The following is a 24,835-nucleotide window of genomic DNA, read 5'->3' on the forward strand; positions in this document are numbered from 1 at the left end:
TCCATCTCAGGGTGCTGGCACAGGGCAAGAAGCCCTCACTGAGGAGGACCCAGGGCTGCTGCCTCCTTCATCATCTTTCTCTCCACACTGGACCTGGCCACAGGTCAGTGCCCAACAGGGCCTCGTGGTGCTGGTGCTCTGACAGGGCCGGGGTGAGACGTGAGACCTGTCCCCACTGGAGGACTCTGGGGTGGGGCGCTGGCCTCCCCCGCGGCCAATCATGGTCCGAGGCTGCCCAGGGCAGGCTCAGATGGGGCCTGCATTGGGGACACTGTGCGCATCCCAGGTCGGGGCCCAGCCCGGGCCACAGCTAGATATGCAGCTCCGTGTCATCGGGTGGCTCCAGGCCGGACTCTGCACTCAGTGCTGAGGCTGAGGGGCCCTGGGCCACCCCAAATGGTGAGACAACAGGTGAGCGAGCAGCCAGAGGAGACAGTGAGGGTGAGAAGCTGGGGGACATGGCAGCTGAGGACAGGGAACCTTCATGGCTGATGGGGGAGCGGTGAGAGGCTGGTGGGAAGATGGCCCGGGTTGTGGCCGTGCTGGCTGGCTTGGGGGGCACAGACTTGGCTCCTGGGTGGGCCACGGCAGTGATGAGGGGTGGTGGGTCAATACGGGGAGCTGGGGGACATGGCCGAGCCTCATCCTTGAGCCGGGCGATCTCTGTGAAGACGCTGGCCAGCGGCTGGAACTGAGGGCACCAGCTCAGCAGGTAGTCCCAGTTATAGCTGCCACGGAGCTCCTCCTCACCAGCCACAATGGCCGTCAGTGCTCCTGCCACACATGGCTTGCCATCTGCTGGAAAGCCATAGTCCCCAGTGGGTGCAGGGCTTAGGCCACAGCCCCCCAAGAAGGCTGTGGCAGCGGCTGGGGGGCCCTCTTCTCGGTACAGAGTGGCCCCTGCACCCGGCAGCAGCAGCCCTGCCTTGCGGCCCTTATACCAGGTGTCGGGGGCAGGTGGCTCGCAGGATGTGTCACTCAGTCCATCTGCATCCTGCTGGATGCCGGAGTCAGGGCCACGGGCAGCCAGAGAGGAAGCCACACTGGCCACACGGGGGAACTCGTTGATCATGCGGATCTCGTCATCCTCTGCAGCCTCCGCTGAGCCTCGGCCGCTTGAGTGTGAAGGGTCCAGGGAGCCACCACGGGGGTAGGGTCCTCCAGCTCCTGGCCCACCATAGCTGGAGAGAGTCTGGTGATACAGGTGCTCTGAAGGCGGTGGGCTGGGTGGCTCTCGGCCCAGTTTCTGTAGAGAACCACTGGCCAGGGGTGCTGCCTGTGACATCGGCCCAGGTGCCGCCTCAGCCTTGCGGCTCCGGGCCCGCACCAGCCCTAGGACCAGGGCTGCCAGTGCAAGCACCACCACGACTCCCAGGGAGGCCGCCACAGCCCCCACCAATAACAGGTTGAGGTCAGGTGCCAGGCCCAGCGCAGTGTGGGTGATGTCCACAGTTACGGGCACCGTGGCACTCCGGGAACCAGGCAGAGGCCCCCGTGCTACCACCTCCAGCCTCAGCTCCCGTGGTGCCTCACGTCGGGTCCGGCCCCCACCCCCAGAGGTGCCTGTTCCGCTGCCTGGTGCCCGGCTGTCCACCCGCAGGTACAGGGCACCTGTAGTCTGGTTGATACCAAAATAAGGGGAAGAGGTGGCAAGGGAATAGAGCACCAGGCCATCAGCACCTCCATCCTCGTCTGTGGCCTGCACGTGACCCAGGCTGTGGCCACGCCGGGCACCCTCTGGCACTTGGAAGTGGAAAGCTGGAGCCAAGAATACCGGGTCATACTCATCCTCACCAGTCACCAGCACTGACACAGTGACTGAGGCTGACAAATTCCCAGCGTCGGTAGCACCCACCAGCAACTGGAAGCTTCCTGTGTGCTCATAGTCAAAGGCCACTCGTGCCCGCAGCTCCCCTGTTGAGCTGTTCAGCGCAAATGCCTCACGGCCCTCAGGCCCTGGCCCAGCCTCCAGCAGGTTGTAGCGGAGCCTTCCGAAAGCCCCAGCATCCCCATCGATCGCGTGCAGAGTAGTCACGAGAGTGCCTGGAGGCTGGTTCTCTGCCAGGCTGGTGCTGAGCAAGCTCAGAGGGAAGGCCGGCCTGTGGTCATTCACATCCTGGACCTCGATGGTCACTGGTGCCAGAGCAAAGTGTGCCCCGGCAGGGTCGGCAGCCCGCACGACAAGCTGATGTCGAGCTTGGGTCTCACAGTCCAAGGGGTGGGCCAGTCGCAAGTCACCTGAGCTCTCATCCAGCTGAAAGAGCCCAAAAGGGTCGCCTGAGCTGAGGGTGAAACGCACAAGGCCATGCGGGCCTGGGTCAGCGTCGGAGGCCTCCACGTGCAGCAGCTCGGCTCCAACAGGTGTGTCCTCGGGTACTGCCACACGGTAGGATGCTCGGGTGAAGACAGGTGGGTTATCATTGACATCCAGCACAGTGACAGTGACCGGCACAGCCGAGCTTCGAGGTGGCTGTCCCCGGTCAGCTGCAGCCACAGTTAGATTGTACTGGGTTAGGCTTTCGAAGTCTAGAGGCTCAAGCAACACCAGGCAGCCCAGGGCCCGGGGGCCTAATCCATCACCCTCCCCAGCCTCAGCCAGCCGGGGTTCCAGCTGGAAGACTCGGCCCCGGTTGCCACTGACGATGCTGTAGTCCACGGTGGCGTGGGTGCGGCTTCCGTCGGCATCTGTGGCCTCCAGGGTGAGCAGGGTGGAACCAGGGGGCAGATCTTCAGTTACTGCCACACGGTAGTGTGGCAACGTGAAGCTCGGGGCATGGTCGTTCTGGTCCTGCAGTTGCACGTGCACTGTGGTGCGTGCTGCCCGAGCCGGCGTCCCATGATCTCGTGCTTCCAGCACCACGTCCACCACTCCTGGCCCTTCATGGCCCAAGGCCATTGTCCCCACTGTTGTGAACAAGGTCCCTGAGATGAGACGGGAATGAAGAGAAATATGCCATCAGCAGAGGCTGTGGGTGAGCAGAGTGACCCTTCAGGGACTGGGAAATGGCCTCGGAAGTCAGACTCCAGGGAGTGGCCTGTGTGCTAGGAGATTATGGAGTGGCCTCCAGGATTCAGAGAATGGCTTCTAGGCATGCAGTCAGGACAGTGCTTAAAATAGAGACAAAGGGTGGAAAATGTCCTTCCTGGGTCAGAGATCTAGGAGTTAAGAGTTCAGGCAAGAAATTCCAGGAATGAGGTCAAAACATGGCCCAGCACAGTCAAGGATAAGGGGGTAGATCCCAGGAAGGACGCACCGTTGTTGGGGTCAACACTGAAGCCCTCAGCAGGGGAAGCCAGGTGGTAGGAGACGTGACCATTGGCACCTGAGTCCCGGTCAGTGGCAGAGACGGAGAGAATGGCACTGCCTGGGGGTGTGTGCTCAAGCAGCATCACCTGAGGTGTGAGGACAAGGGTTTATGGCCAAGCATCCCAGCTGCCCACTCAGCCTATGTTCTGGAGCTTGGTCTCATGAGCTCCGCTTGGCATCCGTCCCAGCTTGGAGCCCATCTACCCCTTAGAATCTGGATTGTGCACCTTCCCCCATTTGTGGGCACTGGATGAAGAACCTGGACACAGTTCCCAGGACTTATAAGGCTGGTCTTATATCCCCAAAGATCCGTCCCCAAGTCAGTCCCGACATCCAGCCCACCTCAGATCCTTTTAGCCTTGTCACTCCCCTCCGTTGTGAACAACCCTGGGCCCAGAGGTGGGGGCATCAGTACCTGGTAGAGGGTCTGTGAGAAGGCGGGTGCATTATCATTGACATCCTCCACGAGCACCGTGAGGTTGGCACGGCCCTCGTGAGGCCCGTCATGTGCCCGGAGCTGCAGGTGGTAGCGGTCACGCTGCTCGAAATCCAAGGGGCCCGTGAGGGAGAGGCGGCCACCATAGCGGCCTACACTGAAGGGATCCTGGGGCCCAGAAGGGCTCAGCACATACCACAGTACTGGTCCTGAGTCCACATCATTCCCTGTTACCTGTGCAATCTCTGAGCCCAATAGTGCATCTGCAATACATGGGACAAGTGTGTTTGGCATGGTCCCAGAGGCCCCTGGAGCCCCAGAGTGGGGAAAAGTGCTTCCCTACCACCCTTTGTACCTCTCACTTTACCCAGTCCTCACCTTCCGACACTCGGAGCTCCCAGGGCTGGGGGATGGTGGGGCGATTGTCATTGGTGTCGATGACCATCACCGTCAGGGTAGCTGAGCCTACCAGGGCTGGGCTTCCTCTGTCTGTGGCCATCAGCACCAGCCTGAACACAGAGCACAATCGGGGTGGGGCCTGGGGATAAGGGAGAACCTTGTGCAGGGATAGGAGGGCTCAGGACAGGCTGGGGGGTGGGGAACTCAGGACGTGGCCTAGGGATTGAAGGGGATTCCATGCGGGGCTCGAAACTGGATGGACCTGGGATGGAGTCTCAGGGTCTACAGACCCAAGCCTCACCGTGTTTCGGCCCAGATCTCACGGTCCAGGATAGCTGTGGTAGTGATAGTGCCTGTGGCTGAGTCTACATGGAACAATCCCCGGGCTGGCTGGGATGCGGCCAGACTGTAGGAGATCTGTCCACTGGGGCCTTGATCCAGGTCATCTGCTTCGACCTGGTGAAAGTAGGAGGCTGCTGGCACTGGGCTGGCCACAGACAAAGTCTGCCCAGCCCTGCCCCCCATCTTCCCGTCACACCCCACACCTGCAGCAGGGGTCCCTCCAAGGGCCTAGACTCAGGCAAGAAGGCCACGTAGTGGGGCCGCAGGAAGCGGGGAGCATTGTCATTGGCATCTTGCAGGGTTAGGGTCAGCACGGAGAAGGCAAAGGCTCCTCCACTCTCCGCCTGCAGCACCAGTCGCAGCCGTGGGCTTGCCTCAAAGTCCAGCCCCTCTGCTGAGCGAACTGTGACGGCTCCTGGAGGGAGGTGGAACGTACATCACTGACAGACCTCTTGCTTGCCCTAGAGCCTCCTTGTCTGAGGTCCGCTACTCAAGGGCAGCCTCTCCCCAACCAGAGTCTCCTCGGGCCCAAACAGGAGCCCCGCCAGGAGCCTGTCCCCTCACAGAGCCCCCTGCTCCTGCCCCTTACCTGTACTAGGCTGGATGGAGAATGTCCCTTTCTCATTCCCACTGAGAATGCTGTATGTGATGGGTCCACTTGAGCCCCCTGTATGGATAGCCTTGGGGGAGACAATGGGAGTCCCTGCAGAGAGGATGATATTGGTTGAAATGTGAGCACTAGACTGAGGGAGTCTGGGGACTATTTTTAGTTAGTAACCCCAACCCATCCAGGCATACAAAGCTGGGAGACATGGTTGGGCACCCACCTGGGGGTGCATTCTCACGGAGCATGGCTTCACTACTAGCCCGGGGAAAGCGGGGTCCACGCTCAGACTCCCCCTGCAGCCCAACAATGACCACACCAGTGGCGGAGCGAGCTGGACGGCCAAGGTCGGTTGCCACAATGAAGAGGACACGATCCTGGGGACCCAGGGATACAGGGGAGCGGGCCACACGGATTTCACCGGTGTAAGAGTCCACAGTGGTGCCAGGAGGTGGTGTGCCTGCCAGCCGGTATAGGATGGAGGCATTGGCACCAGCGTCACGGTCTTCAGCTCGCAGAGTGGCCAGAGCCAGGGTTGGGGTGCTGAGGCTAGGGCCTGGGCGGGGCAGGCGCAGCCTCAGGGGACTGGTGGGGAAGGTGGGCGCGTGGTCATTGACATCGCGCACCATGATGGTGATAGGCACTGTGGTGCTTAGGGGTCCAGCAGCTGCACCATCCACTGCATTCACGGTAAAGGCATAACTGGGACACTGCTCTCTGTCCAGGGCTGTGGCTGTGCGCAATTCCCCAGAGCTGGGCTCCAGCAGGAAGGCTCCTGCTGCACCTGCACCCAGGTAGTAGGTCACGCGGCCATTGGGCCCAGCATCAGGATCATGAGCCTGTAGCTGCAGCAGCAGGGCCCCTGCAGGTGCATCCTCAGGCACCTCCACAGAGTAGGCAGGCACAGGGAAGGCGGGGGCATGGTCATTAGCATCCAGCACTGTCACTGTCACAAGCAGAGTAGCACTGAGAGCTGGCTGGCCTCCGTCCCGGGCTTCTATCTGCAGCTGGAATGCTGGCTCCACCTCCCGGTCTAGTGGCCTCATGGTGCCAAACTCCCCAGAAGCTAGGTCCAGGACAAAGGCTTCTGATGGGTCCCCATCTGCAGAGAAGGGCATGCACACATAAACATACATGTGTCAGCCCATGGGAGTGGGGGTGATTTACAGGCAACCTGGCAAAGAAAGAGAAAGAGAGAGGGAGAGAGAAAAGAGGGAAAGTGGGATAAAGGCAGAAAAAAACACAGAAGGTAAAGAAAGATACTGCAAAGTAGCTTTTCTAAGAGTGTGGTCTGCGGACCCCAGGGATTCCCCTGAGACCCTTTTGGGGAGTACATAAGATCAAAACTATTTTCATAGTAATACTAAGACATTATATGACTTTTTCATTCTCATCAACTCATAAATGCAGAGTGGGGTCCAGATGCTACCTGACATGTGAGGACATCATGACTTGGATGGTTAATGGAATGTGTGTGCTTGTGTAGTCTTGTGTTTCCCAGAACATTCTAGGTAGAAAGTTTAGAGCATAAATATGTGTTGTTTTCAGAGATTCACTCAGTTTTTGCTGGCTTGTGTTCAGTTATACCTGCTATAATCTTTGTAACTTCATTACTGTCCAACAAATTGTTAGTTGAAATCCTAAAATTTCCTTGGGCCTATGCAGAAATACGGCAAGTGGTATACTTCATTGGTTTGCTTTGCAATGATATTTTAAAATTTTCTCATCTTTAATATAAATATTGTAAATACTGATATAATTTGTTTATTATATATTTATATATTTATTAAATTATTATTTCACATTTTATTACATCAATAAATGCTGATATCATATAAGCCAAAGTTCTTTACAGTTCTCAAAAATTAAGAATGTTAAGGGTTCCTGAGACGAAAAAGTTTGAGAACAACTGCTCTACAGGGAGAGACAATCAAGAAAGAAAAGAAACAAAAAGATAAAAAGAGACAAAGAGGAGATCAAGAACTGGAGGGGAACAGAAATAGATGCTTGGAGACACAGAAACATAAAGAGAAGGAAAAGGAGACCGGGCACATTGGGTCTGACACAGGCCAACAAGGAGTACCCCTGGGCAAGTGGGTGCGGGAAGGTTCTCACCCAGGATGCGGTACTGCAGCTGCCCGTTGGCTCCCACATCCGGGTCAGAGGCCCGCAGCGTGGTAAGGGTCTGTGGGTCCTGGCCCTCAGGCACCTCCAGGGAGAGATGGGCACTCCCAAAGGCTGGGGCGTGGTCATTCTCATCCTCCACAGCCACTCGCACTGTGACGTGGGTCAACAGCGGAGGCGAGCCCCCATCCCGGGCATACACTATCGGGAAGCAAAATCAGTGAGATCTAGCCTGCTCTCATCCCATGGAGGAATCCACACCACATAGTGTTCACATGTGTTCACCAGGTGCACACAAAAATCAGAATATGTCCCTCTCTCCACACCCCACAAGCACACAGGCACACATACGTATATGTGGTGGTGTGACAGAAAAGGCACTAAATGAGGTAACAAAAGATCTGAGTTCAAGTCCCAGCTCTGCCACTTCCAAGCTGTGTTAGCCTAAGCAAGTTACTTAATCTCTCTGGTACTCAATATCCACATGCTACTCTGTTAAATGGCTGCAGAGGGAATCCTAGAGGGCATAGCTGTGACATTACGCATTTGAGAGTTAGTGTGATCACACTGGTGACAGCCTAGATAGCAGTTCAACTTGGACTCTGCCAAACTCTTGACTCCCCAAAAGGATTAAAAATATAATAGAAACTGTGCTGTAAGAGGTGGAAGCTTATAAAATGTACTTTGGGGGTCCTGCCCATGTAACACTGCTGTTTACAACACCTCAGGCTTTGGGCATCCTGTCAACGTATACCTGTCAGATTGATCTCCTCCTGCTCCTCCCGATCCAGGGCCCGAAGAGTTGTAAGAACTCCAGTGTCTGGGTCCAGGGAGAAGCTTTCGCCAGAGATGCCTCCATAAGTCACTTGCCCATTGGCCCCTGAGGAGGGGCAGCGTGGGGGAAGATCAGAGGGTGAATATACCCTTTCTTGACCCAGTCCATCCCTCTTTCAACTCATCCCCCCAGGCCTTACCCAGGTCTGGGTCGGTTGCCCGCAGAGTGAGCAGAGATGTGCCAGGCGGGCTGTTCTCACGCAAGAGGACGCTGTACTCCTGCTGTTGGAAAGCGGGTGCCTCGTCGTTGACGTCGGCGACACTGACAGTCAGGAGCTGCGTGGCTGAGCGCGGCGGGGAGCCATGGTCGGAGGCCACCACAGTCAGCACGAACTCAGCTCGCTGTTCACGGTCCAGGGACCGCACCACGGACAGCGCTCCTAGTTGAGCGGTAGGGCGGGTTGGAAGGAAACCTCAACACTCGCCCCACGTCAGCACCCTCCTCGTCCCCACCCCCACCCCCGGCCCAACTCACCGGTACTGGGGTGTAGCCGGAAGTAGCCGTCCCCGCCAGCTGCCAGGCGATATGACACGCGTGCAGCCTCGCCCAGGTCCGGGTCCCGGGCTACCACGTGCAGCGCTGCGGGCCCCGGCGGCTGATCCTCCGAGAGGCGCACACGTGAGGGCGACGCAAAGACCGGGGCGTTGTCATTCTCATCCGTGACAAAGACGCGCGCGGAAACGCGTGCTGCGCGGCGGCGGCTGGCATTGGCAGGCCGGTCGGTGGCTTCCACGAGCAGCAGCAGAGCGGGAGTGGTCTCCCGATCCAGGCCTCTCGGGGCGCTAAGCGCCCCGGTGCGTGAGTCCAGGCGAAGCGCGGGCACGGGCGGCTCCTGGCGCAGCAGACGGTAGCGCACGTCGCTGTTGGGGCCCGGGCCGTCGGCGTCCGAAGCCCGGAAAGTGTACAGCGCTGCGCCCGGCTCTGGGTTCTCCGGAAGCGCCAGAGCCAGCGGGTCACGCGCGAAGGCTGGCGCATGCTCGTTCTCGTCCTGCACGCGTACCTGCACTCGCAGCAGCCGCGCGCCCGCGCCTCCCGGCCCTTCGGCGCGCACTGTGAGCGCGCGCCACGCCGGGCCCGCCTCGAAGTCCAGGGGCCGCGCCAGGTACAAGCGCCCAGACGCCGCGTCCAGCGCGAAAGTGCCCTCCGGGTCGGCGCCGCCCACCAGTGTGTAGGTGAGTGCGTCCACCCCCGCCGGCTCTGGCGGCGCCACCGAGCCCAACAGAGAGCCGGGCTGGAGCCCCTCGGCTGCTGTCACGGTCAGCACGACAGGCACAGGTGCGGCCGGGTCTGGGTCTGAAGGTTCCGGCGGAGGCTCAGCCGAGCGAGCTGAGGGAAGCACCTGTTGTGAACCCAGGAGGGAGTACGGAATCAGGCGGACCCATGTAAACGGGAATCTGGGCTGGCCTGCTGAGTAGCAGGAAGGGCGGTCAGAGTGGCCTGACTAGAGGAGAGGGTGCAAGGCCTTAGGAAGATGCTCTCTTGGAGGGGGGTGCCCACACTGGTGACCAAGGAGACGTGGACAGATTGGAGGAAGGGCAGCCATACCTGCACCAGCAGCTGGAGGCTGGAGCTCCGAGGGGGGCTCCCTTGGTCGTGAGCGCTTAGCGTCAGCACATAGTGAGGCCGCTCTGCTCGGATCAGGGATGCTGCAGTGAGCAGCTCCCCTGAGTGAGGGTGCAGAGAGAAGAGCTCTGAGCCAGGACCTGGGGACAGGCAGAGGAAGGGTGAGGCCTCGGGTTCCAGAGCTGGGCATGTCATGAGGGCCTGCCGTCACCCACCAACTCCCTTCTCTCCAGCCCCCATACCAGTTAGCATGTACAGGATTGTTCCATTCTCCCCCTCATCCGGATCCCTGGCCTGCAGAGTTGTCACCAGTGTTCCTGGAGGCACACCATCTGGTACCTGTGGGAACACAGCTCATCTACAGTTGTCTCCTTCCTGTTCTTGAGACAACTCAGGATGGAGTTCCCATCACCTATGTGCAGGCAGAGCCCCTTTTTTGCTCTCAAACCTGTTCCAAGACGCAGTCTCACTTACACCTACAGCTCTAAGCAGAGACCCACATACCCTCTTACTTCTTCAGGGCAGAGTCCTGCAGCTTCACATACCTGTACAGGGAGGCCCCCACCAGCAGCCCCTGAAGCCTGCAGGAAGGTGGGGCTGTTGTCATTGAGGTCGAGCACTGCAATGTGTACGGTGCCTGTGACACTGCGGGGTGGGCTCCCCCCATCCTGCACCTGCACCAGGAGCTGGTAGCTGCTCTGCCGCTCACGGTCCAGAGTTTGGAGTGTGGTAACCTCTCCTGGGAGTGCAGGACAGATAGAGATCATGTATGGGGTAGCTAGGGATGCAGAGCCTGAGGTCCGTGAGAGGCCGGGGTTTGGGGAGTGTGGAAGGGAATGCCCGGGTAAAACTCCAGCTCAGTCCTGGTCCTCATGGCCAGGCTCTGGGGAGCGTGTCTGGGTGTTCACCAGTCTGAGGATGAGGCTATGGGGTCTCAGATTTTGGGTCCCAGTGCTCACCAGTCTGGGGGTGGATGCGGAAGGCCTTGCTGTCTTCTGACAGCTGTCGCAGGCTGTAGGTCAGACGTCCATTGGGTCCTGAGTCTCGGTCAGTGGCAAAGACCCGGCCCACACTGGTCCCTGGGGGCTGGTTCTCAGCCACAGCCAGGAAGGTGGGCTCCTCAGACAAGCGGGGACTGTGGTCATTCTGGTTGAGGATGCTGACCCTCACGGTGGCTGTGGCTGTCTGCTGCCCCAACTCAGCTTTGGACCCAGACACTGCCATTACTTTCAGTGTGTATAACTCCTGGGCCTCACGGTCCAGTGCTGCTCGCACCCATAGCCACCCACTCTGTGGTTCCAGGCCAAAGGGGCTACTTGGCCCATCTGCTGCAAGGCGGTAGGTGACAGGGCCCCCATCTGGTGCTCGAGCCTGCACTTGCAGGACTTGAGTTCCAGGGGTGGTGCCTGAGGGCAGGTCCACACGGTAGGTTGGGCTGTCGAAGTGGGGAGCCAGCCCATGGGTCCCCAAGTCCTGTACCACCACCCGCAGTCGAAAGTGGCTGGTGCGGGGTGGGGAGCCGCCATCCCGGGCTTCCAGCTCCAGTTCATGGGCTGGCCCCCCTGGAGGCCCCAGAGGTCCCATAAGCAGTATGTGGCCTGTGGTGGGGTCCACAGTGAAGGCCCCACCACCCCCAGCAAGCAGGGTAAAGGTGACTCGACTGTTAACACCTGAGTCGGGGTCCAGAGCCCTCAGTGTATAGATGGGGGTCCCTGGGGCAGTGCTTGGTGGCAGCAACACCGTGTCTTCAGGTGCAGGGAAGGCAGGGGAGTTGTCATTCACATCATCCAGCAGCACACGCACCCGAGCTACAGCGAAAGCCGGGGGCACTCCACTGCCTGCCCGTACCTCCAGCTCTAGCACTGGTCCCAGCAGCTCCCGGTCCAGAGCTCGAAGCGTTTGTAACAGCCCTGTGGCCCCATCTAGGGAGAAGAGTCCTCGGGGATCCCCACCTGATAGGGTGAGGGTCACAGGCCCCAGGCGACCTAGGGAAGAGGAAAGAAGGGTCAGAAAAGAGATGGGGGGGTACCTCTTGAGTTGGGGCCCAGACTCTGATCCCCAAAAGGGCTAGGCAGTGCCCACACCTGGACCTTTCAAAGTATTAGAGGGAGGGGTAGGTGTTGGCAGAGAAGCCGGGTGGCACCAGGGTGATATTCATGTACCTGGGGATGAAGCAGAGTGCCTGTACCATGCCCAAGGAGGTGGCGGGGATTGGAACCACAGTGTTTTGTATTGGGGCTATCAGTGGTGTGATACTCGAGGGTTATGTTGGGGTGTCTGGGTATGGCACCGAATGGATATAATGATAAGTGATACCTGATGGATTGTGTGCTTGGACTACGCCCACACTGGTGCCTGGTGGCACATCCTCTGGCACAGAAAAGACATACTGTAGTTGCTCAAATACTGGTGGTATGGGAGTTCCAGGCACAATGCTGATGTTGACTCGGGCACTGGGCTCTGCCTGCAAGCCACCTCCATCCTGAGCCCCGATCTCCAGCTGCACCACGGAATTGGCCCGTCTGGCCAAGGGCCAGGCTACCGTCAACAGCCCTGAGAGGAGGGACAGAAGTGGAGATATATAGGGAAACAGAATAGAGCTGGAAAGGTTGGGGGGTGGGGTGCAGGCAGTACTTCATTTAGGCAGATGGGGAGGCAAGCCCTGGGAATGTGAAGATCCTCACCTGAGTGCTGATCCAAGGCAAATAGTGGGGGGCTATTGCCAGCCAGGATGTGGTAGGAGAGTCGCCCATGGGGTCCCTGGTCAGGGTCCTGGGCACGCACCCTCAGCACAGCTGTGCCTGGTGTACTGTGGGCGCTCAGACTGGCAGCATACTCCCGTGGATAAAACTGAGGTGGGTTGTCATTCTCGTCTGACACAAACACCTTCACATACACCATAGACTTGAGGCCTCCCTGGTGAGACATGCAGCCATTAAGTCAGGTGGCCCTTGATTGGCCCTGGTGAATGCCCTACCCCAATCTGCCCACAGACTGTCCACTTACCCCATCCACAGCTGTCACTGTGAAGTCGAAGCTTGAGGGCCCCTGATCGCGGTCCAGGGACCGGGTCGTGCACACGTCGCCACTGTGGGCATCGATGCGGAATGGGGGAGACCCCGAGGCCCCAAGTCCGGCACCCAAGGAATAGGAGAGGAGGCCAAATGGGCCACTGTCTGCATCTGTGGCTGTCACCTGGGGAGAGGCTGGGGTGAGTAATGCCCCATCTTTTTGGCCAGAAAAGCCATAACTAAGTGGCAATTGGAAGGAGAAGGCCCTGGGCCAGTTGGTGCCCAGAGTCTTTGGATGGTGGACACACAGAAGGGACAAGTAGGACACGGGCCAAAATCCAAACCCAGCTCAGACCTCACCACTTGCGTTAGGTTCCTGTGAGACTCTGACCACAACATTTTTGTCAACTGGTCAATATAGGACTTTGTTTTATGTGTGTTTCTGTTTAAAGGCACCTTATTTAATATATATTGTTGGTTCATTAGCACTGAATTCATGGCCAATGGCACAACTCATAACTAAATGAAACTTATCTAACACATGTATTTTCTCCATAAGGCACAGCACAGCCTTCTTGTGTTTAGGAAACCAGACATCACTTCAGCACTACAGTTGGGGACCATTTTATACAGCAAAATCACCAAACAAAAAGCACAAAAATGCAAAAAACGTGGCATTAAATAGACCACGAAAAGGACCCTAGTTTACCATATGAGAGCTGTAACATGAAGGCAGAGCATTGCCTTGTTCGACCTCAGCCGGGAATGTGCTTGTTGAGAGACTTGAATTTTCCATCCTTCTGCACATGTCCGGGAATGACTGTGAAAGCTCCATGAGTATTGATTTAAGGGTTACAAATAAATTTTAGAGAGTTGGTGAGTTCACAAATACAGAATCTGCAAATGATGAGGACCAACTGTACTTAAAAGGGGAGTGCTAAGGGCTGTGATAGCAAATTCCAGATGGGTTAATAACCATCACCGAGTCTCATAATCACTCCAGTCAGAGAACTGGCTGACCAACAGAGTTATTGAGACTGATGTTACAGGCCTGCTCTTTACTGAGTTTGGTTATAAAGTGGGATCTGATGGATACTCAGCTCTGGTAACTGGAGTGATCAGGATCTGCACTGTGAATTTATGGGGTGTGGCTCATGCTCCTTTAGCACCCCTTCATCTCTCAAGCCAACCTCACTGGAAATGAGAAAGGGAGAACTGCAGGTCTATAGGAGAATACCGAGGTCATTACGTTCCAGGGGCTCCCCAAAACTAAGTAATAGGGGAAGGTTTTCCTGGTGACTTCTCAGGCATCTCCCAGACTGGCTCAGGAAGAGTTTATGATTGGACACCAATGTCAGGAGCCTCTGAACATTTCAGAGCCAGATCAGCAGGAGACACCATTCTGAAAGCTTCTGAGCCTAGGACAGGGCCAGGCACACAGTAGGTACTCTATGTATATTTGTTCATTGAGTAAACAGGCATTCGGATTGCCCTGCCTTACAACAAAAGCTTCTTTCAAACTAAGTTTTATAAATTGGGTGCACATTAGGCCCTCAATAGTGGGTTAGCTGGTGCAGACTGCTGTAGCTTGTGACAAAGTACTCTTTGTGGCTACACGGGCCCCAGGGTCATGATATGCTGCAAAAGGAAGCTGGAGAGTTCCCCTTTCTTGGCCAGAAAATGTTGCTCAGAGAGAAGCCTAGCCAAGGACTTCTGATTGTTGCCGAGGCCTTTGACAGAAGTGATTTGTGCCATTGTTTACCCTCCTGAGAGACACTAAGACCTTGCCGTGCTGAATCCTGGAAACAGCTCCTGCCCCAACTCTTTACTGTGGCCGTGGGCCTGGATATCCCAGGAGACAAACTTGCCCCTGGATCAGTCTGGCGGGCTGCGGCACAGCTGCCGCACCATCTCCAGAAGCTGTTAAAGACCTCTGCCCTCTGACTCGCTGCAGGAAGAAAGCAATAAATAGTGGTCAAGAGAAGTTGTCAGGAAGTGACCCCAAAAGGCACAGGGGCCGTTGACTGGAAATGACCAAGGCAGAAGTGAATTTTCTGGCCTGTGCAGCCCCTGCTCGGAGGTCCTAGAGCAAATGCAGTCTCCATTTTCAGCAGGCTCTCAGCCTTGCTTCATAGTCCAACCTTGGTCAGCTCCCGCTTCCAGCTCTGCCTGAAAGCTGTAACTAACCTCATCTCTCTCCTCTTGTCCCCACCCCACCCCTAGCTCTCATCAAATGCACTAGTGCAAGGAGAAAATAAAGACCCTCATCTGTGAACTCTCTAAAATTCCTAGCAGACCACAAACTTACTTCATCTGCCCCATGCTGACATCCTTCCCAGGTGTCGCTCCTGCTTTGACACTTTGATACTGTGCTCTCCTGCTTCTCCTCCCACTGCTTCCCCACCCCCAGCCTTCCTCCACCTCTCCTTACTCTGTATGTTATACACTGTTGTTCTCTGGAATCTTTCCTTGGCCTCTTCTCATTCTACACACTCTGAGGGCCTTCTCTTCCACTGCTGTGGCTTTGACCATCATCTGTACTTTGACCCAGACCACTCCTCTGTGCTCCAAACTTGTACATCCAGATGCCTGCTCAACATCTCCACTTGGACGTCCCACAGGCACCTTAAATGCAACCTGTCCTAAACTAAACTCATGATAATTCCAACCCCTCTCTAATGATTCCTCCATCCACACAGTTGCTCGAGCCAGAAATCTGTTCTTCCCTTTTCCTCTCTTGGCATATCAGTCAAGCAGGGACTAAGTAAATCCTCATTATCCCTCCTATTTGTCTGTTCCTCTCCATCGCCATTATCACTGTCCTGACTTGGGCCTGAGTCGTCTCTCCCCTGGACTACTGTAGCTCCCTTCTCATAGGTGTCTGACCCTCCAATCTGTCCTCCATACCAGGACTTCTCAACCTTGGCATGACTGACATTTTGGATCAGATCATTCTTTGTTGTGGTGCTGTCATATGCATTATAGGATGTTGACAGCATCTCTATCCACTAGATACCAATAGATCCCACCAGTTGTGACAACCAAAAATGTCTCTAAACATTGCCAAATGTCCCCTCCAGAGGGCAAAATCACCAGCTGTTGTGAACCACTGCTCTACACTAACTAATAAAAACATCTTTTGAGAAAACAAATATCATATTATTCCTCTACCCAAATATCTTCAGTGTCCCCTAAAGAAAAATGCTCAAACTCCTTGGCTTGGCTTGACTCCTCACTGTCTGGCCTCCTGCAGTCTCATCTCCCACCTTAAATTCCAGAGATACCGAGCCACGTGTAGGCCCTTGAACGAGTCAGACAAGTCAAGCTCTTCCACTTCTCTCTGCGTGTCACCTCTGCTTCAACCCTTCCCTTATCTCGTCCCCTCATCAGCTCCTGCTCATCTTTTAAGTCTCAGCTCAAAGGTCCTTTCTTTTGAGAAAACATTCCAACTGCCTATCTGTACCTCATGAATATCCCCATATAGAAGTTTTTATTATTGGAATAAAACTGTTTCTCTGCATATGAATCTCACCTCTAGACTATAAACTCCATGAATTAGGTAGGGGTTACTCAGTCATTACTGTATTCTGTGTCCCTAATACAATGACAGGCACATGGCAGATAGTTGATAAATGAATACTGACTAAATCAAATATTAAGACTTCTTGTAACAGTTATGAACACCCAACGGTCATTTTTACCCCTGCTTCCCTATGATTACTACTAGTAAAAACTCCAGGAAACCACCTGGAGAGATGCCCTCTTGCTTCAGGCACTAGTGAGGAGGGAAGACGTCTGGAAGCCACAGCCCATTGGTCCTGGGCCAAGAGGGAGAGTAAACACATGGGAGAGTGGGTGGGAGCTGGACAGCAGTAGGCAGGCAAGTACCCAGAGTCTGGCCAGACAGGAGGTCAGCCAGGCCTAGGCACTGGCCTGAAAGTCTAGGCCAACAGGCAGCTCCTAGAAGATGCTCAGGGATCTGGTGGACTTCTGAGACATAAAGACTTCAAGCACGAATCTCCTAAGAGACCACCCTGCCTCCAGTGTCCTCTTCTGCATCCAAATTCCATGGGGCAGCCAAAGCAATCTTTCCAAAAGACATATCAGATTTGCCTAGAGATTCTCAATGGCTCCCTATGATTTTTAAAATAAAGTCAAAGCTTGTCATCTGTTCCCTGTCTACTCACTTGTCTCATCTCCCCATAACTCTTTTTCATCAGCACAGTCGAGGCCAACTTGAACAACGCAGCTCCATGAACACATCATGATGTTCTGTAGCTCTTTCTGTGGCCTTGGAGTCCCTGTCCTCATACCCCATGTTATTCACTTGGCAAAGTCTCATTGCTTCTGCAAAGGTCTGCCTTTAGGCTTCCATAGCACCTCATATGCAGCCTGATGCATTACTAGTTACTGGTGTGTCTCCTTGCCTAGACTGGGACTGGCCTGGGAATAAGACTGTTTCCTTTCTTTGTTCACAGGGCCCAGCAGAGTGCCAGGCTTACAGTGGGTAAGTTAATTTTTGAATGTATCACTTACCATTGATCTAATCTCTCTTTCACCCTTAAAGCAAGTTAGCTTCCAAAAAAAAAAAAAAATACAAAAATGGGAATTCCCTGGCAGTCCCAGTAGTTAAGACTGTGTGCTTCCATGCAGGGAGCATGGGTTTGATCCCTGGTTGGGAACTAAGATCCCATATGCTGTGTGGCATGGCCAAAAAACAAACAAAAAAAAACAATCTGTAGTGAGGAGGGAGGGATGAATAGGTAGAGAACAGAGGATTTTTAGGGCAGTGAAACTACTCTCTATAATACTATAGTGTATGTCATTATATATGTCCATTATACATATACTTTATACTTTTGTCCAAACCCATAGAATGTACAACACCAAGAGTGAACTCTAATGTAAACTATGGACTTGGGTGACAATGACGTGTCAATGTAGGTTCATCTGTTGTAACAAATGTACCACTCTGGTGTGGGATGTTGATAATGCGTGAGGCTATGGGTGGGGGCATGGGGTATATGAGAAATCTGTACCCTCCACTCAATATTGCTATGAATCTAAAACTGCCCCCAAAACATAAAGTCCTGAAAAAAAACCAAAACCGAATCTGATCATGCCTTTTCTGCCTCAAAGAAGTTCAGTGACCTCTTTTGCCTTCCAAGTAAAGTCCTAACCCCTCATGGCTTGGTGTCCAAGGACTTCTGCAGTTTGGTCTCAGCCTGCCTCTCCAGTTTCATGCTCCACCCATCTCCTCCAAGCCTGACTTGCAGGAAGTCTGTGGCTCCCACAGCCTGTCCAGGGCTCCTGCCTTTTCCTCTGAGAGGTCTTCCTGCTCTGGACATTGGGATCTCACTCGATACTTCTTGTTGTCTCTCATCCTCGTGCCTGAGCCCAAGTGTCCCATCAAGGCTCAGTTCCAAGGGCAGGGATGGGGGTGTATTCCAGGACACCTCAGCACTAGACTAGGGTTGGAGAGCTCTGTAAATGCTGGCATCTCCCTTGGGGAACAGGAGCCACATGGGTGTGCAGAATCTCCGTCTCTGCCCTGCAGAACAACTTTGAAACTTTAAAGAGTCCTCTCTCACTTCCTGCCACCACAGGACACATTTTCTCTATATCCAATCTTAATTCTCTCAACTGCCAAGATTACCTGGCCCAGCTCTTGCACCCTGCTTTCTTATCTTCTCATTAATCCTCACCCTCTGCACAGACTGGAGCTCACCAAGTAGGACCGAGCCCTCTGGCATATGTCACCATCAACAGATGGCACCTGCAAGGCTTGGTTCCTGCTCTGAGGTCCCCTGTGACCCTCTGATCCACTCCTGCCCACAGAATCATCCTGCTGTGTGCGGGGGCTTACCCACCTGCAGGAAGCAGGTTCCGGGCTGGGTGCCCTCAGGCAAGGAGGCATTGTAGAAAGTCCTCTGGAACTGCGGCTCATTATCATTCACATCCTGCAAGGCCACACTCACTGTGGCAGAGGAGGTGAGAGGGGGCAAGCCCCCATCCGTGGCCACCACAATTAGCTGTGGCTGTGGTTCCAACTCATAGTCCAGTGAAGCAGCTGTGGTGATGATGCCTGAAGTGGGATCGATGGAGAACCAGCGGGTGTGGGCACCTGGGGCCAGGCTATAGGTGACCTGACCGTTGGTGCCCTGGTCAGGATCCCGGGCCATCACTCGCACCACGAAGCTCCCAGGCAGCGCAACCTCAGGCAGGGGCTCGGGTCGGTAGAGCTGGCGGTCAAAGGCAGGGGCGTTGTCGTTGACATCAGTGACATGCAGCACAAAGGCAGCCTCGGCTCGCAGCGGGGGTGAGCCTGAGTCTGTGGCAGTAACTCGCAAGTTATAGGCATCCCTTTCCTCTCGATCCAGCTGCCGAGCCACGCACACCAGGTAGATGACGCTGTCCTGGGTGCTGAGCGCAAAGTGGCCCTCTCCACCCTCCAGGGACACATTGACATGGGCAAAGTCACCATCATCTGGGTCTGACACAGAGATTCGAGCAACAAGCTGGCCAGGGGGGGCAGCCTCAGACACTCGGGGGGAGCCATCCGCACTCAGGAAGATGACAGTCATAGAGGGCTGATTGTCATTGGCATCTCGCACGTGCACGGTCACAAAGGCCGAGCCCAGCTCAGGGTGAGCCCCTCCATCCCGTGCCTGTACCACCAGTTCATGGACCCGCCGTTGCTCGAAGTCCAGTGGCCGCTCCAGCCGCAGGAGCCCCGTGTGTGCGTCGATGGAGAAGGGTCCGTCACCCTCGCTCTGCCTCCGGTTGATCTCGTAAGTTACAGCCCCATTGGCACCGGCATCGGCATCAGAGGCATACACCTGCAAGACAGGACTGCCGGGGGCCAGGCTCTCAGACACCACAGCGTGGTAGCGGCTCTGATTGAAAGTTGGGGCATGGTCATTGATGTCCAGCAATGTCACGTCCAGTAGGGCCTGGGCCCTCCGGGGTGGTGAACCACCGTCGTAGGCCTCCAGTTGCAGCATGTAGTGTGAGCGGTTCTCTCGGTCCAGCTCCCCGGTAACTACCAGCTCAGGCACTGGGGCCCCATCTGGACCGGGACGTGTCTCCAGCCGGAAGATCTCTCCAGCCCCATCACCAGACAGCGCATAGCCCTGGGTTCCTAGGCGGCCAGCGTCTGCATCACGAGCAGGCTCCAGTGGGTAGCGGGTGCCAAGAGCTGTATGCTCAGGTATCTGCAGGACAGCTCGAGCCTGTGGGAAGGCTGGAGCGTGGTCATTGATGTCAGCCACTCGCACGGTAACTTCCACGGTGGCGCCATCAGGAGTGACTGCAGTGAAGCGGTAGCGATCCCGCCGCTCGCGGTCCAAGACTCGGGCTGTACGGACCACCCCACTGTGTTCGTCAATGGCCAGGTCTGTGCCCACACCGCTGCCCTCCTGGGCGGAGATGAAGTACATGGGAGGTGCTGCCGTGCCTGCTGGAAGCCCTGCACTGATGTCCCCGATCAGTGTGCCCGCTGGCTGCTCCTCATCAATCTGCAGGTCCAAGCTCCCAGCCTGACCCCAGGCGCCTGGCACCCCCGCACCCAGGAGCAGCAGCAGCAGTGATAGCAGGGGTAGGGGCCTGGGGCTCTGCATGCCTGGGCAAGAAGGTGCAATGCCCCGCTCCTTCTGCATGGCAGGGCCAGTCCAGCTGTGGCTTGGGCTCCAGCTCCAGGCCAGGCTCCGGGCCCAGCTTGATCTCAGGCTTTGGATCAGATCCAACTTGGACCCCGACTCCAGCTCACGATTCCTGACCTGGGAGAAAATCGGAAGCAAAAAGGTCATGATGGAGGAGGAATCAACCGTCCAGGCTGAGGTCTAGGCCACACCAGGACTCAAGCATGCTCAGTCCCCCCGCAGGGCCCTTGTGCTGCCTCATACCGTCTGGGGCCCAGGAAGCTCCTCAGGACCCACTCCAGTCTTTACCTGGCAGGTCCCATCCCACTCTGATTCCCGTCCCCCCTCCACCCCCCAGCAGATTGTTTCTTCCTATTGTTCAGACCTAAATGCCTTCAGACTCCCTTCCTTCCATCTGTAGACTTAAACATGTGGCCAATTCTTTCTCATTTTTCTTCTCATCCAGGATTAATACCTCAGTAATCATGTGCTTGGCAACCTCACCCGAATCTCAACATTGTCCTCTCTGCCAGAGCCTTCTACCAACATTTAACTATGCTGAAGTCTCTCTCTCTCTCTCTTCCTCTCTTCTCTCTCTTTCTCTATTATATATATATATATATATATATATATATATATATATATATATATATATATATATATACCTTTAGCCCTACTTCCCTCTCTATTCAACAAGAGATTGAGCACCTATTATGTGGAGGCACTGGAGACACCTCAGAATAAAGGAAACAGTCCAGGAATTGGACAAGTAATTAGAAGTGTGATAAGAGCTGTGAGGGAGAAGTGCGGGGAGCTGTGAAGGCACAGGTATAGGAGGGGCTTACCACAGTCAGGGAGTCAGGGAGTCAGGGAGTGCTTCTCTGAGGAAGCGACATTCAAGTCAGGATCTACTTAATGTAGGTGTTTGCTAGACAATGGTGGGCGGAGAAGGGGGATACAGAAACGAGAGAAGAACATTCAGAAGAGGGAACTGAATGGGAGGCTTAGAGTCTGCAGTCAAGAAAGGGCTGAGGGTGTCTGGGGGCAGGTAGGGCACAACGTGTGTGAGGTGTAGAGTGCTGGGGCAGAAGGTATGAAATGGGGCAGGGGCTCGTAGGCCATACTGATGATTCTGACTTTATGCCGAGGACAAATGGAAGCCATGAAAGCATCTTAAGAGTGGGTGCTGCAATATGACTTACGTCTTGTGAAGATCTCTATTGCTGCCCCTTTGTAAACAAGGATCACACAGATGGGAAGGTTATCTTAGGACAGCCCTGATAACACACTTGGGGGAGTCCAGGTGAGGGTGAACTGACGGTGAATTGGATGAGTGTTAGCAATGAAAATGGGGAGAAGCGGATAGCTCTGCGGGACGTTTCGCAGGTAGAACAGGCAGGGCTTGATGATGGCTTGAGGCAGGGGATGAGGGAGTGGGAGGAGTCAAGGATGATGGGCAGATTTCAGGCCTGAACCATTAGCTGGACAAAGGCAGCATTAACTGGCCAGAGAGAGAGACAGAGAAAGAAATCCAGGGAAGGGCGGTGCCTCTGTGACTAAGGGAGCCAGGGCTTCAAATGCTGCTGACGTTCAAGAAGGAGGAGGCCTAAAGCCCCATGAAGGCCTTTAAGGACTGAGTGAGAGCAGAATCCGTGGAGACGTTGCCCTCTCTGAAAGGTTTGTTCACTTCCTCCAATTTCTCACCTCTCACCCCCTCCTCCATCTACACAGAGAGTCTGCCTCTCCTGTGACACTGCTTTCACTAAGCTTCAAATCATCGCTATACTCTACATCCAATGGACACTTTGTTATCTTCTTGCTGGATCATTCTGGAACACTGAAACACTGATCACTGGCTTCTTGAAGCCTAGCCCTCCTGGCCTCCCATGGTGACCCCCCACCTCTTGCTTCCATTGTACTTCTATGTCCACTCTAAAGTCCCCTGGGCAAGTTCTTCCTCTGCCCTTAAAAACTGGTGCTCCTCAGGACTCAGTCCAGGGCCGCATGTTTTCCCACTTACCACACTGCCTGGGTGATCTTATCCACTCCCATGCCTTCAGTTCAAATGTATCAATCATTTTATGTACCGTCTATGTGCTGATGACTTTGCAATCTCCAGCTCTGGAGAGCACTGGAGACACATGTCCATCCATACAATGGACTTCCTTACAGTGTATCCCCAACCTTCACCTCAACCTGATTTTCTTCCTCCATTCCCTTTCCTGTGAACAGCACCACCGCTCAGAAACTCTCCTTGCTTTCCTTGCTTTTCTTCAGTCCTGATTTCCAATTAGTCTTCAGAACCTGACCATCTTAACTAGACATGTCTCAAGTCTGCCCTTTCCTATGTTTCCACACTGCTGCTGTCCCAGTCCAAGCACTGTCATCCCTCTTTTCGATTCCTGCCACAGCCCTTTCCTGGCCCCCATGCCTCCTGGATTGGACCCTCTGATCCATGTCCACCTGACCAGAGCTATCCTCACAACTCTCACCAAACCAGTCCCGACAAAAGGCTTCCACTGGTTTGCCATTACTGACGGCAGAAAACTGCTGCCCATTACGGACAAAAAAATGCAGATGCACATACACCCAAACTGTGTCTGCAGTTTCACGGGTTCATGGACACTAGGTATAGAGCTTCTTTTCGCAAGACAAAGCCCAACCTCCTTAATATATCTTCCTGACCTGAGCCCTGCCAACCTCTCCACTGTGCCCCACATTCACCTTCCCCCACTGCACCCTGCATTCCAACACTAAACCCATCACCTGATCCTTCCCAACTCCTTGCCTTGTATGCACCATGGTCTTGTCCTGAGATATCCTCTAAAAGTCCTGTCCAATTGGCCATCCCCTACTCAAACTTCAAGATCCCATTCAAATATCCTGTCTTCTGTGGACTCTTCTATGATATCTCGCTGACCTCCCTGCAGTGCCTATGGTATCCCCTACTGGGCTCTCACTGCTTTTGATGCACACTGACAATAAATTGCACAGCAGCCCTGATTTGTTCATGTATCTGCCCATCACACCCCTCCCCCTACACCGAACTGAAAGCTCCTTGAGGACAGCAGCTTGAGGGTCTTAGTTAGTTTCTGGTTCTCCAGCAGTTCGTAGAGGTATCACGAGAGCAGGCAATCAGTGCTGAACAAATGTGCAGAACCTCATAACTGCACACCACCACCCTCACCTACTGACACAGGGAGAAACGTCCCTGGACACGCCAACTCAGACAACACACACAAACGCGTGTGAGCCCGTGCCCCTGAGGCACCATGGTCAGGAGTGTGGCCGTAGAAATGGCTGCAGAAGTGTGTCCTTTGGTCTTTCTAGATTCGCTCTGCTCTAGGACTTCCTGTCCTCCCAAGGGATGAGAGTTTCTGACCCTCTGCTTACACTTCCAACCCCCATCTCTCCCATCTGTGTGAGGCAATGAAAAGAGCTGGGACTCTGGAGTTTGAGCTGGCTTTGAGTCCAATCTGAGTGTTATTTTCCTAAGCTATATAATGGCCATGTTAATGCCTACTTTGTGGGGTTTTAGGAGAATTACAGGCAATGGAAACAAGGAGCTCAGAGTTGGGCATTTGGTAGATGCTCTCTCCTCGGTTCCCAACACCATCCCTGGCTTCAGAGTTCTAGGATTTACTAAGACCCCTCTCCCCAAGGCTCAAGTCTGTGAAGTCTGTGGAGCTTCCACATGGAATAACAGATCAGAGGAATTCAGAACAAGAAGGTCAGAGTGAACACAGGCCTGACTCAGAGAGGGGAGAGGCTGTGTGTAGAGAGATGGCGCAGTGGCCGGGGCAGGGATCTAGGCCTAGAGACTGGGTTAGGGGTCAAGGGTTAGGAATTGGTCCTATTCCTTTAATCAGTCAGTGGAGAGAAAGCAGAGTGGGGATAATGGATAGTGAGGTCAATGTACTTCTTACATTCTGTGTTAGGATTCTTTGTCCCCAACCCAGAATGTCAGCTGTTTGAGGGCCAGGACTGTATCTTATTCACCTTTGTGTGTAGCACAGAGCATGGCACATAGCACATGATCAATACATTTTCTGAATGAAAGGATGTATGAATGGTATGAGATAAAACTCAGGTGAATGATCAGCCTTGAGGAGGAGGGATTCAGGCCCAGGCAGATGTCCCTTCTCCCAACCTGTGTAGACCCTGGTGCCCTCCTGGGTCCCTGTTCAATGCAAACTCCCCCATACACCCTCACAGTGGATACACAAAGGTGCCTACTCACGAAGTCACAGACCCACACACAGCCAGGCACACAGATGCACAGACTTACATGCAGACGGGCACACTCAACACACATACTCACATAGACAGGAGCTACTCTAACATACACAGAGACACCCAGCCTCACAGAGGAGCATCACACAGATGCTCACTCACACAGATGGGCATGTTCATTCACCTGGAACCTTCCCCCACCCCCCACACACATGCAGGCACACATGCAAACACACACAGGCATGCTTTTGCCCACACAGACACATGCACGCAGAAAGACACTTTCTCGCGGGCCTCAAACAGGCGCGCGCACACACGCACACGCACACATACACACAGGC

At 54.8% G+C, this 24,835-nt stretch overlaps 1 protein-coding gene across 1 annotated transcript in view; it reads right to left on the bottom strand.

Annotated features, from left to right (window-relative positions):
* Window positions 1–214: 214 nt before the first annotated feature.
* The window catches only part of DCHS1 (dachsous cadherin-related 1), a 34,468-nt gene continuing 9,847 nt past the window's right edge, over window positions 215–24,835 (bottom strand). Inside the window, exons 2-21 of the mRNA XM_068555214.1 lie at window positions 18,492–20,399; window positions 12,617–12,805; window positions 12,295–12,526; window positions 11,927–12,163; window positions 10,570–11,595; window positions 10,156–10,349; window positions 9,853–9,949; window positions 9,593–9,750; window positions 8,522–9,386; window positions 8,187–8,426; window positions 7,967–8,092; window positions 7,204–7,413; window positions 5,312–6,190; window positions 5,074–5,187; window positions 4,688–4,899; window positions 4,444–4,598; window positions 4,122–4,252; window positions 3,723–4,006; window positions 3,255–3,393; window positions 215–2,922 (exon numbers count right to left, since the gene is read on the bottom strand). Coding sequence (XP_068411315.1) covers window positions 311–2,922; window positions 3,255–3,393; window positions 3,723–4,006; window positions 4,122–4,252; window positions 4,444–4,598; window positions 4,688–4,899; window positions 5,074–5,187; window positions 5,312–6,190; window positions 7,204–7,413; window positions 7,967–8,092; window positions 8,187–8,426; window positions 8,522–9,386; window positions 9,593–9,750; window positions 9,853–9,949; window positions 10,156–10,349; window positions 10,570–11,595; window positions 11,927–12,163; window positions 12,295–12,526; window positions 12,617–12,805; window positions 18,492–20,279 — 9,888 coding nt within the window. The 5' untranslated portion in view covers window positions 20,280–20,399 and the 3' untranslated portion in view covers window positions 215–310. The remainder of the gene's footprint in view (window positions 2,923–3,254; window positions 3,394–3,722; window positions 4,007–4,121; window positions 4,253–4,443; window positions 4,599–4,687; window positions 4,900–5,073; window positions 5,188–5,311; window positions 6,191–7,203; window positions 7,414–7,966; window positions 8,093–8,186; window positions 8,427–8,521; window positions 9,387–9,592; window positions 9,751–9,852; window positions 9,950–10,155; window positions 10,350–10,569; window positions 11,596–11,926; window positions 12,164–12,294; window positions 12,527–12,616; window positions 12,806–18,491; window positions 20,400–24,835) is intronic.

This window comes from Eschrichtius robustus, chromosome 11 (genome assembly GCF_028021215.1).
Source record: "Eschrichtius robustus isolate mEscRob2 chromosome 11, mEscRob2.pri, whole genome shotgun sequence".
In the NCBI taxonomy this organism is placed as follows: domain Eukaryota; kingdom Metazoa; phylum Chordata; class Mammalia; order Artiodactyla; family Eschrichtiidae; genus Eschrichtius; species Eschrichtius robustus.